At 45.3% G+C, this 13587-nt stretch overlaps 1 protein-coding gene across 1 annotated transcript in view; it reads left to right on the top strand.

Annotated features, from left to right (window-relative positions):
• Positions 1-3686: 3686 nt before the first annotated feature.
• USP45 (ubiquitin specific peptidase 45) overlaps positions 3687-13587 on the top strand; it is a 54805-nt gene continuing 44904 nt past the window's right edge. The window contains 2 exon segments of the mRNA XM_052781441.1: positions 3687-3772; positions 11740-11849. Of these exon segments, the coding sequence (XP_052637401.1) occupies positions 11750-11849 (100 nt within the window). The 5' untranslated portion in view covers positions 3687-3772; positions 11740-11749.

A 13587-nucleotide genomic window follows, 5' to 3' on the forward strand; every position in this document is an offset into this window, starting at 1 on the left:
TGTAAAGTGCCAAAGGCTGGGAGACTGAACAGGGATGAGGAATTTTGATGCCAAATCCACTCAAAGCAATTCCGGAAAACCCCCTCGCTGTTACACCTGAGGAGAAAAGGTGATTTTAGCATTGGCCTGCACCGCTTTCACCCGTGCCACTGTCCCCTTACAGCCACAGCAGCTGTGGTCCAAGGGTAATAACCGCATCCCTAGTTTCGATACGCTTTGGTTTTGAAAGCTGTCAGTCTTCCAGCCCCAAGGACTGATGGCCAAGACATGTTTTAAGTGGAGAAATGAGGGATGAGGGTCCCTCTGCTCAACGCGTTTTAAATCAGTACTCCGCATTTACTACATACCTTTGTAGATACCTTACGTACCAGCGGTTCCAGCCTTTAAAGGCAGGCGTGCTGGACCTTTTCTCTTCATAAAAGACCCATTTTGAGGAGCGTGTTGTTGAATCTTTACTAATGAGAGTTTTCCTTTTCAAAACGAGAACAAAATATTTCTCGGTACTGTAAAGTGTGACAAATTGAACTTGGCACATATAACTGGTTCACTAGCTGCCCTTCTGCCAGCCTCTCCATATGGCCTCCTTGACAGGCATTCGCAAATTGTCTCTTTGAAGCAGTGTATCTATATATGAGTCGAACTTTTATGCGTTTCCCCTTTTCAACAAGGTATGGGTAGAATCCACTACTTCTAGAAATTCTCCTTTGAAGTATAATTTACTATATATTTTATCTGTAGTAAAACAACAACCACAGTTACTCTCCATTTATTGCATATATCAGGACCATAAAGCATGTGATGCGGAGTGTCAGGATACTTGTTGTATGAAATGCATATTCACATGAAGTTGCCTTTTTATAAGTTAATGTATGGTTTTGACCCTGAATCATACATATATACACACAAAGAGAGACCACACTAGCTTGCTTGCAGAAGTAGGAATGATGCACTAGCCATCTTGTGAAAGACTTAAGAGTTTGAAGTCAGAGGAGATCAAGACAGGCAAACTCTGCAGGTTGGTGAAAGGGTGGCAAGCATCACATTCAATTCTCCTCTCGCCTTCATGGCACTGTCATCCAGCACCCACTCAACCCCTCCTCAGCAGCTTGCTTCATTTCGCCTCTTGGGACTCTCTCTCCATTTCTGCACAGCCTCCCACACTCATCCCCAGTGGCGTCAGTTCCCAGCTAATTACCCAGCTGCATTTACCCTTGCACATTCTTTATCTTCATCTTCTCATCTGACTGAAGCCTTCATTGATTGAAGAAATGGTTCACAGACCTAGGCTTTCATCAAGTCTTACTGCCTGTCTGATTTTTTTTGTTACTGCATCTTCTTTTTCTGACTGTTTTTTTTTTCCCCACAAGCTCTTCAGCCTTCCCATAGTATTCTTCACCATGTTTTACTATTTACTTTTGGCCTTCCCTCTCTGCTTTCTCTTCTCTTTCTTTCATGCCTCTGATTGCTGATGCTCTTCATGTTTATTCTTTGCCCTTGACGCTTCGTTTTCTCTCATTACCAAACCCCAGACATGATTCAATCTCAACATTGGCTTCCTTTGGCTCTGCTTTTGCGTTGTTGAGTGCTTTTGGAGGAAAGCTGGGGACCTGGCTGATTTCTGTGACCAATCTGTTTTCCTAACATGCAACTCTAATTTATATCCCATTTTTCCCAACACAATGGAAACCTATGCATAAAGCCTGCTGCCCTCGCTCTCTGCACAGAATTCAAACCATTTCCTTTGGGAAACATTTTCTCACCTCATCTTCTCCACCCCCTTTGCTTGCCTTCCCCTTCTGCCAGTGCCCTGATGTTCTACCTCTTCCAGATATTTCTGTTCTCCTCTCCTGTGCTAAATGAACGTATTCCCCTTCACATCACACTATCCGCCTTTCACACATGTTCACTTTTCCTTCCTTCTCTTTAACCTTTTAATCTAGTTATTGTTCTTGCAGTGCAATAATTCTCTAATCTCTCCTGTGTGGAGGAGGAAGGACCCACCTCTCGATCCAATTTGTTTTAAATCATTGTACCATATTCTTTCTCCCTTTCACATGTAGACTCCACGAACACGGTGTTCACAACCCATGTCCGGGGCTCCTCTGTTACACAGTCTGCAAGTCTGCCTGCAGATCTTTGTGCTCAGTTGTCACCACTGTCATTGAAGTGCCTAAAGAATTCCTCCTACCTAAATCAAATCCCATTTAATCTGTCAACCTCTTTCAACAATACCCTTCTTGACATCTTGTCTTTGCTTGGTCCAATGACTGCTACATCCTTCTCTAACCACTCTTTCAGCCTGCTTGTCAGCAGACCCACTACAGGCTCTCCATCCTGGGTTTTTGAGGGGTGCCACAGCAACTTCACCCTTTCCCCCTTTTTCCTCTGTGCCTTATCACTGGATAGTCTTATTCCAGTAAAACTACTCTTTTTCAGTCCTTAATTCAGATTTGCCTTCTGTCCAAACAAAGTGCCCCTTGCTGTCTGGCCACACGCCGAGTTTAATCTCAATCCCGGTTTCTACTAGCTCCTCCCTCGTGTGCTGGACACCCGTTACCCTGCCTGTCCCTCACCTGGGACATGCACCTTTGATTCCCATCTCCCTCCAGTCCCTCCCTCGGTGGCTACCTTGAAAATCTACGCAGGGCCCGAACCCTTCTGCATAACCTCTGGGTACGACGACCCATACCCCTGCGCACAGGCAAGCCTGTTACCTTGCTCCTCGCACGCACAAATCCAGGGCGGTATCTCCAGGCCTTTCCGCGAGACCCCGTCAAATTCAGACGCGAAGGCGACCCCGCCGCGTCTCCCTTCCTTTGCGCCCCCTCCCCTTCTTTGCCTTGGGTTTCCAAGGTGCCCCGCAGCCAGCCCTGCCGCTCCCTGCCGCCTCTCCGCGGGCCCAGGTACGCTCCGGCCCCGCCGGCACCCGCGGGCAGCCCCGCGTCCCCACCGCCCTTCCCCCCCGGCAGACGCATTTCGCCCTCCAACCGGCGCCCGCCCTCCACGCTGCCTTGCCCCCGGCCGCCCCCTCCCTGCCAGCTCGTACGGCGCCGGGGGCAGCTCGGCCGCCCCGGGCGCCGCGGGGAGCCGTCCGGGCTGAGGCTGGGGCGGGGAGCGGCGCGCTGAGGCCGGGGGCGGGCCGCGCCGGGCGGAGCGGAGCGGAGCGGCCTTGGCTGCGGCCCAGCTTCCTCCGACGCTTCCTGCCGCCGCCGTGCTCGCCCGCCTGTCTGCCTGCCGGCCGGCCGCCGCTCCGTGAGTGCGGGGCGCTCGGGGCGGGGAGGGGGGCAGGCCGCCGGCCCCGCTCGGGGGGCGCCGTGTCCGTGGAGCCCGGGGGGCCGCGGAGCCTCGGCGCCGACGCGCGGCGGCCGCGGCTGGAGGTTCCGGGCCGGGCCGGGCCGATCCGCCCCGCCATGGCGGCGGCCGGGCCCGCGGCCTGCGGAGCCGCGTCCCCGGGGGTCGCCGCGCAGGTGCAGGCGGGCGGGGCGCGGGGAGGGGGCGCGACACTTGTGCCGGGCTGGCGGCGGCGCAGCCCCGCCGTGGCCCCGGGCCGGGCGGGCCGTCCTCCCCGCTGCCTGGGGCGCCCGGGGCAGCCCTGCCCGGCGCTTCCACCGCTGTATTCCGAGCTGGCGGCCGAGCGCGGCTGGCGTGGGCTCGTTCCGGGTGGCCGGCGACGCGCGGCTGGTGCCGACCGTCCGCTGTCGCTGGCGGCCTAAAGCAGGTTAACCCTACCGTGACGTGAAGCAGCAGCGCCGGGCCGCCTCCGTGGCCTGCAGTAAGTTTCTCGGTCTGTTAAATTAGAGAGAGTCGGTAGCGTCGCCTTTGGCCGGGCTTAAACATGAGCTCTGTTCGCTTTGCAGGAGGCAAGTTAGCAAGCGCATGCAGGTATAAAATGGTCTTGCGGCTCTGTGTCATGAGGCCGGCGCGGTTCCTTCTGCCCCGCTCTGACAGCCTGGCACATGCCGGCCTGGCGATGCCACCGCCGGCCTGCTGCCGCTGCTGCGTGGCCGCGCGAACGCGGGCCGTGGGCTCCCCGCGCCAAGTGTTTTAGCAGGCGGTGCGTGTGGCCGCAGCACTGGCGCTCCGCTACCCCGAGTCTGGTTTTCAGGGAATGCAGGCCGGGACGTGCCTGGTGATTAGGTGACAGCCTGGTGATGGTCCTCTCGATGAAGCGGAGACGTGGTATTTTAGACCCAGGACTGCAATGCCGCACGTTGTATTTGAGTTAATGTTTTGATTCTCTCATGCTTGGGTTGTTTTTTAGAATTTCATTCAGTCTTTTGCTGTTGATGTCCTTTACTTTAGGACTTCATCCTGCTCTTGCTATAGATACGTTGCTACTTGCGTGGTTAAACAGGATACGCATGATGGCATATTAAACACAAATGCAGAAGAATAAGGTAAGACGTCAAGAGCGCAGAAGCAGATGGCAATAACTCCAGGTGTAGCGCTGTATTCTTGTTGCATGTCATCTTTAGCTACAGGTATTTCCCAATTTCATTAAATAATCCTCTCATGCAAGCATAATAAAGCAGAGTTGTGTTTAAAGATTCTTTCCCCTCTCGTTGCCTAGCTTTTTAAATGGAAGCATAGTAGTGGCACGAGCATGTGACAGATTTATAGCAGAATATGCCTTTGTGAAATTGGTCTGCCGTTTACTACAGTTGTAAATATTTTGTCAGATTTCTTCATGAAATATTGAAGAACTGGTGCTCTGTAGTTTTGTTTCTGCGAGATTCACAGAAATGCAGCTGGCGTCTCGCAGGTTCTGCTGTGAGCATCAATCGTAGATCAAGGACAAGTTGTTCCACTTTAGAAGTGTCATCAAAACAAACTGGGGCAGTTTGTGTGGAGGAAGAAAACAGAATGAAATTTTTTGCTCTTGGTGGCAAGACTTTGACTTTCAAAGAGCTCAAACTAATTTTCCGTAGTCCTTTATGGTTTTATCTGTTTTACCCCCATTAATTAGCTAACTCCCACAACACCTTTCCAGAGTAGATGGGAAGTTATATGCAGCCCTTGTCTTCCTTCATCTGCTCCGACTCAGCCCTTTAGGCAGGGGTACAGTGTGAGTGTCAGCTTAATGTAGTATCTTGTGTGGGCTTCAGCCTGGTATCTCTCACACTGTGCTGTGCTGCAACCACAGTTCCTTTTTTTTTTTTTTTTTTTTTTTTGAGACTTCACAGAATTAGCATTTCTCTGAAGTTCATCCTTTGCTCATATTGCCCTTCATGTTCTCTTCTGACATCTTGGATCACTTTTTTCCCAGTTTTTATCCACATGGTTATCCTGCCAAGATACTGTGAGTTCACTGGTTATTCTCCAGCTGTTTCAGTTGTTACGCCCTCAGATATTCTGTGGTGATGGCACTGTTACATCAGTGTTCATATCACGTGAGTGCATAGTCTGTCAGTCCTGTCATATGACTGCCTTTTCAGATAGAAAGTTTTCCCTTGCGGGCCAACATCATTAGTTACAAGCCATGGCCTTTTTTATGGTACTTACGTGTTTTGCTTTTTAAAGCATGAATTTGTAGAAAATCCATGTTAGACCATGAATGCACCTATCCAGATGTTTTTCCCTCTTGGTGTGTTCATATTTTTTTAAAAATACATTTAAGGTGGGATGGAGAACACAAGCAAAAGTTGTGATTTGCTTTATGAAGTTGGATATTGAAATTCTCCATAAGACCTTTGCTATAAGGTACTGGCAAAAATATGTCATCAAATACTACTCCTTTTACCCATTCAATCCTTTAATTTACTTTATTCATAAACCCAGTTACAGGGTCGTTTCATTCTTGTCCCTGGACACATCTGGTTTCTGTTCATCCTTAGAAGTATTTTTTCAGTGGCAAGTGGGTTTCAGTAGGAAATCTGAGGGAGATTGTGCAGGATGCAAACATGAACGTTGACAGAACATGTTTAGCGTGGGCAGTTGGATAAAAAGGATTAATAAAAGTGAGAAATGCCATGGGATTTTTACTGTCACTTGGAAAGTTGTATGTAGTGATCCAAAGGCTCCGTCGCACTCCTCACGCAAAAAGTGCATCAGTGTCTCACCCTCTTAGGACTGTAATATAATGTCAGGATTGGCGTTTGAGCTCCAGTGACGGTGTAGGATGTGTGATGTGCCTTTGGGCTAGGAAATCTTGGAGATGACACTTTCAGAATTTCAGATGACATTTTCCAGGGGAAGAAGTGTTGCTGCCACTACCAGTCAGCAGTTCTGGTCCTTTTACTGCTCTAGCAGGCAGCGGGGGCTTGTTTGCCGCAAAGGTTTCGTTGGCTGTCAGGGCGCTGAGCCTCCTGGCCCGCTGATGGGTGACACTGCCCAGTTGCTAACTGTGATGGATGCGGTTCTTGCTCTGATTGGGTGACATTTGATCTAGCAGCGAGCAAGCCAAAATGCCACAGGTAACGCTCAGAACAGATGTCCAAAATATATCAACTTGCAGCTTACATCAAAACATGTAGCAGTTCTGCAGAGGATCTGGCATTACTGAGCCGTACAAGGCTCTTCTTTCTGTACTCTGACAGTTCATAAAGACCCTTCACAGATGTGCTACGGAGTATCTTGGCCTTTGGACTTAATCTGCACATCTGTGCTGTTCCTCAGCCCCTTGCTTTGGTGCTAGGCTGCTGTTGACAGCTGGACAGTTCTGTTAAGTTACATGAAAGTGCGAATTTTTCACTGTGTTCAGTGCGTGCTGTGCCTTTTCAGTGCGATACAGGGGGGTTCTTCGCGTTAGCGACATAAAATGGTATCATTTTAACTTGGAAGTTTACTACAAGTGGTCAGACAGCTGGAATTTAGGATACCTCAGATGAATTGAGGGACTGAGGTAAATGTATTTGCCCCAGCTTCTTTGAATTCAGGTGCTCACTGATGAAATAATTAACAATACTGGTTTCACAGTTAATAGGCAGTCCAACTGGGAGAGTCTTACCTGTATCCAAAATAGTACCTGGAGACTATCTGTAGACTCACTTGGCTATATTGCATAGGGTAAGTATGTTTAGATGAGCTGGTGGTTATTATACCATTTTAATCTTGTTTGTGTTCTAGTAATGCAACTGTAATCCTCCTGATTAATCAAGAATCAGGAAAAATGTTGTGATAGGTATTACACAGGTAAGAACAAAAATGTGGCACTTGTCTGAAAGAGCTGGCACCCTAATTATGTGAGGAGGGAAAAAGTGGATCTTGGCAGATGGAAGCAGTGATGTGGTAGTAGTCAGTGTGGCAGGTTATTTCTCTAACATACTGGTGATCTGGTTTGCATTTCTTATAAGCATCATAGTGAAGGTACTGCATGGGAAAATTCACTAAGGTGGCACATTTCAAAATTTAGCAAGTGAGCTGTAGACATTGTAGGAGGAGGCACTCAACCTCTAAGTAAGGAGTGCAAGATGATGAGACAGGAATAGGTTTTGGGGTGTCTAGACAGTGAAGACATAGTTTGCTTCTCCACCTCTCTCACATAAAGATGCTGTGAAGAGGAATGACCTGTTTGGTTTTGCTTTGGTTTTTTTGTGTTTGGTTTTTTTTTTTCCCCCAAAAGAAAAGTGAATTCTAGTTCATGCTAGCCTCATATCTTTTATTGGTCCTACCTCTACAGGGTTCCAGTAAAATATAAAATTCTTAACAATAACATTTGTTTTGGGAACTACATCTAGCTCTTTTTGGTTTCTAAATAGATACTTTATGAAGAGGGTGCATTTCTAAATATAGAAATATTAATGCTGTTAAATATAGACTATTTCTGGCATACCTTACATTTAAAATAGTCTAGGCATACCTTAGATTTAACTTAACAAATTTAGCATGTTGATTTCTGGCACTTTGTCAAATCTGAAGTTTTTAAAATTAGGTAGGCAGATCATTCTGCTGCTTTTGAAGTGGTTTGTTCTTTCTAGAAAGGTGGAAACGAGCAGTTGTAGTGAGGAGCTTTTGATCTTAATCAGCTTTTTGTAGGTAGACTGGCATTAGGAGTCTTTTAAGAAATAAAAAGTAAACCGAGAATAGCAAGTGATGATGATTACACTTCAAACTCTTGTATGCTGAGCTCAAAGAATCTGAACACGTTTGGCAAGGACTATTTCTTAGTTTTCTATGAAATCGTTGTTTAAAAGGAAGAGATTTAGCTGTTTCTATTTTTAGTTTTTTCCCCATGAAACTGCATAATTTCTACTTAAGATTTTTACTGTGTGCCAAATAAAGATCAGGGTGGAGCTAACATACCCTCTGAACGCAGCTTTTTCTACCACAAAAATCAGGGTTTTTTTATTTGTCAGATTAATTGGTCAAGTATCATTTGCACTGTGACTTGATTTTGTGTATACAAAATGAAAAACTTACCATATTTGTTTTTCCATCACAGAAAGAAACTTCCAGGCAAGGATTCATGGAGACTTCTTTCTGTATAGGGAAAGAGGGAGAGTCTGTCTCCTGTAGGACACTCCACAGTTGACGGCTGTAGCCACAAGTTACTCATTGAACATACTAAAAAAATAGGAGAATGGGTTGGAAAGAGGCAAATCATGGGAATATTGCCACGGTTTTTAATCTTCAGTGTATGAAGTTCTTTTTGTGTAAATTATTAATTTCTCCTCTGCCTGCTTTTCATGAATGGCTTGTGCCTATGGTCAACAGAAACCTACAGAATGTGTCTTGCTTTTTTCGTAACTGTATTTTATGCTTTCTTGGGCCTATGTTTGTTCAGGGTTTTCATTCCAATAAAATCTCAACCTTTTATCTCCCATAAACTGAAATATTTCTGAGAAGTAATTTCTGAAGCACCTTTAGGTTTCTTCCTTGTTTATCTCAATTAAATATAATAATCAAATTCCTGGCATAAACGTTTTGATTTTGAAATGTTGATCGTGTTTTTAATTATTAAATGAGACCTTTTACTTGTAATGTTTTCTGTCCCCAAATATACTGGAAAAGGGCAGATAGTACTGCATATATACTGTGCTACTTGCATCGTAGATGCGTGCTGAGTAGCTCGTTGCTCTTACCCTTTCATCCCACTTACATGCTTTTCAAAATCAGGCACAAACCCTGGCTGACTAGGTCCTTGATATGCTGTGGCTTTTCCGAGAGCTCACAGGTCAGTAAACATTGTCTGATGGATGCCTGTCTCTATGTGTGTTCATGAAAACTGATTAATCTAATGGTCCGTGCTATCTTTGTTCTGCCTGCTCTTACTGAAAGAAGACTGAAAAGTCTCTGGGTTGCTCGGTGGGTTCCCAAACCTGCAGTGTGAATGCCGGTTTCTTATGCCAGTGTTCATTTCTAATGCCATGTTGATTATGTTGGGCTAGGAATGCCATGTTTTCAGTCATTGTGGGTACCAGCTGACACTTTGTGTTTTCCACGTGTCCTGAAGGACCCTAGAGAGTGGGTTCAGCAGTGGGCTGTGCATGCTCCGATCTGGATCATATCGCCTGGCCTAGAGTCCACAGGATTTCACAGGTGGTAAAGACTTGCTTGTATTTCAGCTGGTTGGGCCCATAATTGTTCTTTCATGAAGTTATCTGAGCTCTCAAAATGTACTGATAGGAACATGACTTTCATTTGGGTGAAATTCTGTGGTTTGGACAGTCTTACATAATCTGTCCAAAGAGATAAAAATTGTTATGCTGAAATGAACTCGTAGATAGTTTATGTCAATGTTGAATAACCTAAACACAACTACGTTCCTTTAGGGAGGACATTTTTCTGCCTTTGCTATTGACTCTTTACATAATTTAGTGTAAAATCATGGGTTTTCTAACAGCAGCTGTATTGGCCTTACTGTTTGATGAATGTCCTGATGAATCTTGTGCTCAGTTAAGCAGCAGTGCGACAAGTGGTGATGGGTAGTTTCACATGAAGCTTGGGTATATATGATAAGGTGCCAAGGCAGAAGTACACAGTTGAAGTTGTTTGGGTCTGAAGCACCTTTTCATGTTGTAGGGACACCGTGATGCATGGCTGTTGATGTACTTTAGGCGTGCTAACATTTGTTGAATATAAATAGTCAAGAGCTGGAATATTTAGATCTTTCTTACTGTATGAACATGAATTGCGAACCTACAAAATCAGCAACGCTGAGTTCAGTGGTATGGTTCACTTGCATGTCTAAGCATTTGAAGCTTTATACCCTTAAGTACAGGAAATTTTGAAACCTATAATTTAAGAACATCATGATATTTAATATAGTATAAACTGATGACTATGTAAATGTAGCATTCTGCAAAAAATGAAGTACATTTTGGAAGGCTGAGGAGACATGAAGCCGTTGATGCAAGGAAGCAGAGAGTAAAGGTTTCTTTCATGCTCTGCAGAAATTCAACTTGTCCAAAGTAAATCTCTAATTGATACGTTCATGCAGAAAACCTCCAGCACTAGCAGTATGTGTGGCAGATGCAGAGACATCTGTCCAGATCTGTAGGACCCTGGAACAGGAGCTCTGAGGTACAGATTGCCTGCTTCACTTCAGTGAAGGCTATTCAGATACCAGTGATGGTGGTGCTCTAGTATTGATATTGATGACTGTTCTGCTGATTGCCTTAATGGATAAGAGAGGGAATATTGAGTTCAGTATACAGGTCAATTCCCATGTCTTTCAGAGCTTCAGCAGTACAAAGGTCTAAATGCATCTACAGAGAAGATTTAAAAACTTAGGTAGACAAACTTTTTAAACTTTGGCAAACTTATTTACTTGATCTGTAGCAAGAATATATCTTTTGCTGTTCCCAAATGTAGGGCATTTTAGAGGTTTCCTATACATACATGAGGTAGCACAGTTGAAAATGTTTGGTACTGGTGGCTCGGGTGACATTATTAACCTGTTTGTGGTACACAACAAGGCATCATTTTTTTTCTAAATAGAATGGCTCACAGGTTTGCAATGTATGAATATTTGACTGTCTTATATGCTTTGTATATGAAAACATAAATTTGTTTTTATAAAGCACATTGTTAAAAGACAACCTGTAAACTAAGCCTCAGAAGCTGTTTGTGTGAGGCACAGTATTTGGATTTTGATTAAATGACTGGTGTGCTGAAATCTTTGAGGATTTTTTTTTTAAAGTTCAGTGGCAAATATTTGTGCTTTAATTCTGTTCCTCATAGGACTCCTTGATTAATGACCCAAATTTCCTATGAGAGACTTCATCTGTATGGATTCTCTGATCTTTAGTAGAGGGGCCAGCTTGCACTCCAGTCTGTCCTCACTCATAGGAGAGGACACTTTAATGAGATTTGAAAGACTTTTGTATTTTATTAAAGTGTTTGAAATTGCTCAAAAGCTTTTGGGGAATGTGCAAGGGTAAATGGTGACCGAAACCTTTCCTAAGGGAGATATGGTAAGGAAGAGAAACTTTTATTTTGATGAAGTTTTTCTGGTAAGGTATGGCTGGAGCTCTGTAGTAGTTCACTTTACAATAACGAAAATAAAGCAAATCTCGGTATCTCAAATATTTAATACCACTGCCTGGAAGTGTGTGTCCCCTGTAGCTATGCATACAATTCATAATGTCATGTAGCGTAAGTAACTGATCTTGCGGCATTCCTGAGAGTTCATTCCCGACACCTTCATGCTCCTTGTTACACAATAGCTGACATTAGTCAAAGCCTAAAACTGTTCATGAGGTTTGGTTATGTGATTTGATGTCATGCTTTTAGAGTTCAAACTCGCTACATTTGATGAAGCATTTAGACAATACAGCAACCTCTGTTTCTCTTTCCCAGTAGGTAACAGATGCGGGTGAAAGATCCATCAAGAGCCAACCCCGAGAAACCAAAGAGAAGCAAAAGGCCTAACAGGCCGCAGGATGAGGACTCTTCAGATGATATTTCAGGTAAATGCATTAGGTGATGTTTGGCCCTGAGGTTGAGGGCTAGTAACTTCCATGTTGACTGATGAAAACCACAAATCAGTGGTACCATGAAATACTTTTCGTGTTTGAATTTGTAACGGAAATATCCTCAGTCAAGTGCTTATGACATGATTCGTTGTTACACTACATGATTGCCCCGAAGGGCTGGAGAGTTGGTTGATCTTCAATGACAGCCTCTTCAAAGCAGGAGAATGGTCCTTTCCCATGCGTGGAAGGTCAAGCATGTGTGGCAGGACGCTGCTTGGCTGAACGGGGAGCTTCCAGCTGAGCTCAGAGGCAAAAAGGAAGGGCAGAGAGGGTTGAAGGCAGGTTTGGGCTGCCCTTGCAGGGGCCCTGAGTATGCAGGGATGGGATTAGGTAAGCCAGCCTCAGTTAGAGTTGAATCTAGTGAGAGGTGTGAAGGGTAAGATGGGCTTGTATGGATACTGTGACTATGAATACTTAAGGCTAAGGCAAGTGCAAACCTGCTGCTTGAAGGGGCAGGGGACCTAGGGACACAGGACATGGGAAAGGGCCGAGGAACTCAATCCTTCCTTTGCCTCTATGTAAGCTCTGCACTTGGTCCTCCCTGGTCCCTGAGCCTAGTGGCAGACTCTGGGATTTAAGCATTGTCCAGAGTAGAAGATGACTGAGAGTTGTTAAGCAAACTGGACTTGCACAAGTCCATGGGATCAGATGGGATGCATCTGAAGATGCTGAGAGAGCTGCGTGATGTCATTGTGAGACTACGCTCTGTCATCTTCATGACAACAAACTGAGGAGAGCAGCTGGTATGCTGGAGGGTAGGTCTGCCATTGAGAGTGACCTAGACTGGCTGGAGAAATGGGTTGGCAGAAACTTCTCGGAGTTCAATAAAGGCAAGTGGAGAGTTCGGCACCTGGGCCAAAATAACTACATGCAATTACAGAGTGGGAATCAATGGCTTCAAAGCAGCTTTGCAGAAAAGGTCCTGGGGGTCCTAGTGCATGCACTGAGTAAAAGCAAGGCGGTGTGGCTTGTGCCTGCTGTGTGCTGGACTGTATTAACTAGAGCAGAGGGCAAGGTACGTGATTCTTTCCATCTTTTCAGCACTTGTGAGACTTCATCTGGAGTACTGAGTCCAGTTGTGGGCTCCCTGTTACAAGAAAGACATTGACTTGTTGGAGTGAGTCCAGCAGTGGGTCACCCCCTCTATGTTGTTAAGGAGATTGAGAACATGATGTGTGAAGAGGGGCTGAAGGGAAGAGCTTTGTTTAGCCAAAGGAGTGAAAGTATAGTTTCTTTCTTTGTCTGATAGGTGGTTATAGAGAAGGCAGAGCCAGACTCTTCTAGGAGGTCTACAATGAAAGGACTAAAGGCAACAGACAAAAGGTAGGGCAAGGAAAATTTCGCTAGGTATGAGGAAATTTATTTTATTTTCACCCTGAGGATGGTCAGACAGAAAACAGATTTTCTAGTGAGTTGGTGAAACCTCTGTCCTGGAAGATATTCAACACTCAACTGAACAAAGCCATCAGCAGCCAGATCTAAATTTGTATTTGGCCCTGCTTTGAGTAAGGGTTTGGACAAGATGGCCTTCAGAGGTTCCTTCAAACCTAGGTTATTCTGTGATAGTATAGTGGAATTTGTGCAAAAAAATATGACTGAGAAGAATGGTGGTTGATACTTGTGTTCAGAACGGGCAGTTGTAGTAGGGATGCATGGGTATTTGAAAATCTTT

The sequence above is a fragment of the Harpia harpyja genome, chromosome 3 (genome assembly GCF_026419915.1).
Source record: "Harpia harpyja isolate bHarHar1 chromosome 3, bHarHar1 primary haplotype, whole genome shotgun sequence".
Taxonomy (NCBI): Eukaryota; Metazoa; Chordata; class Aves; order Accipitriformes; family Accipitridae; genus Harpia; species Harpia harpyja.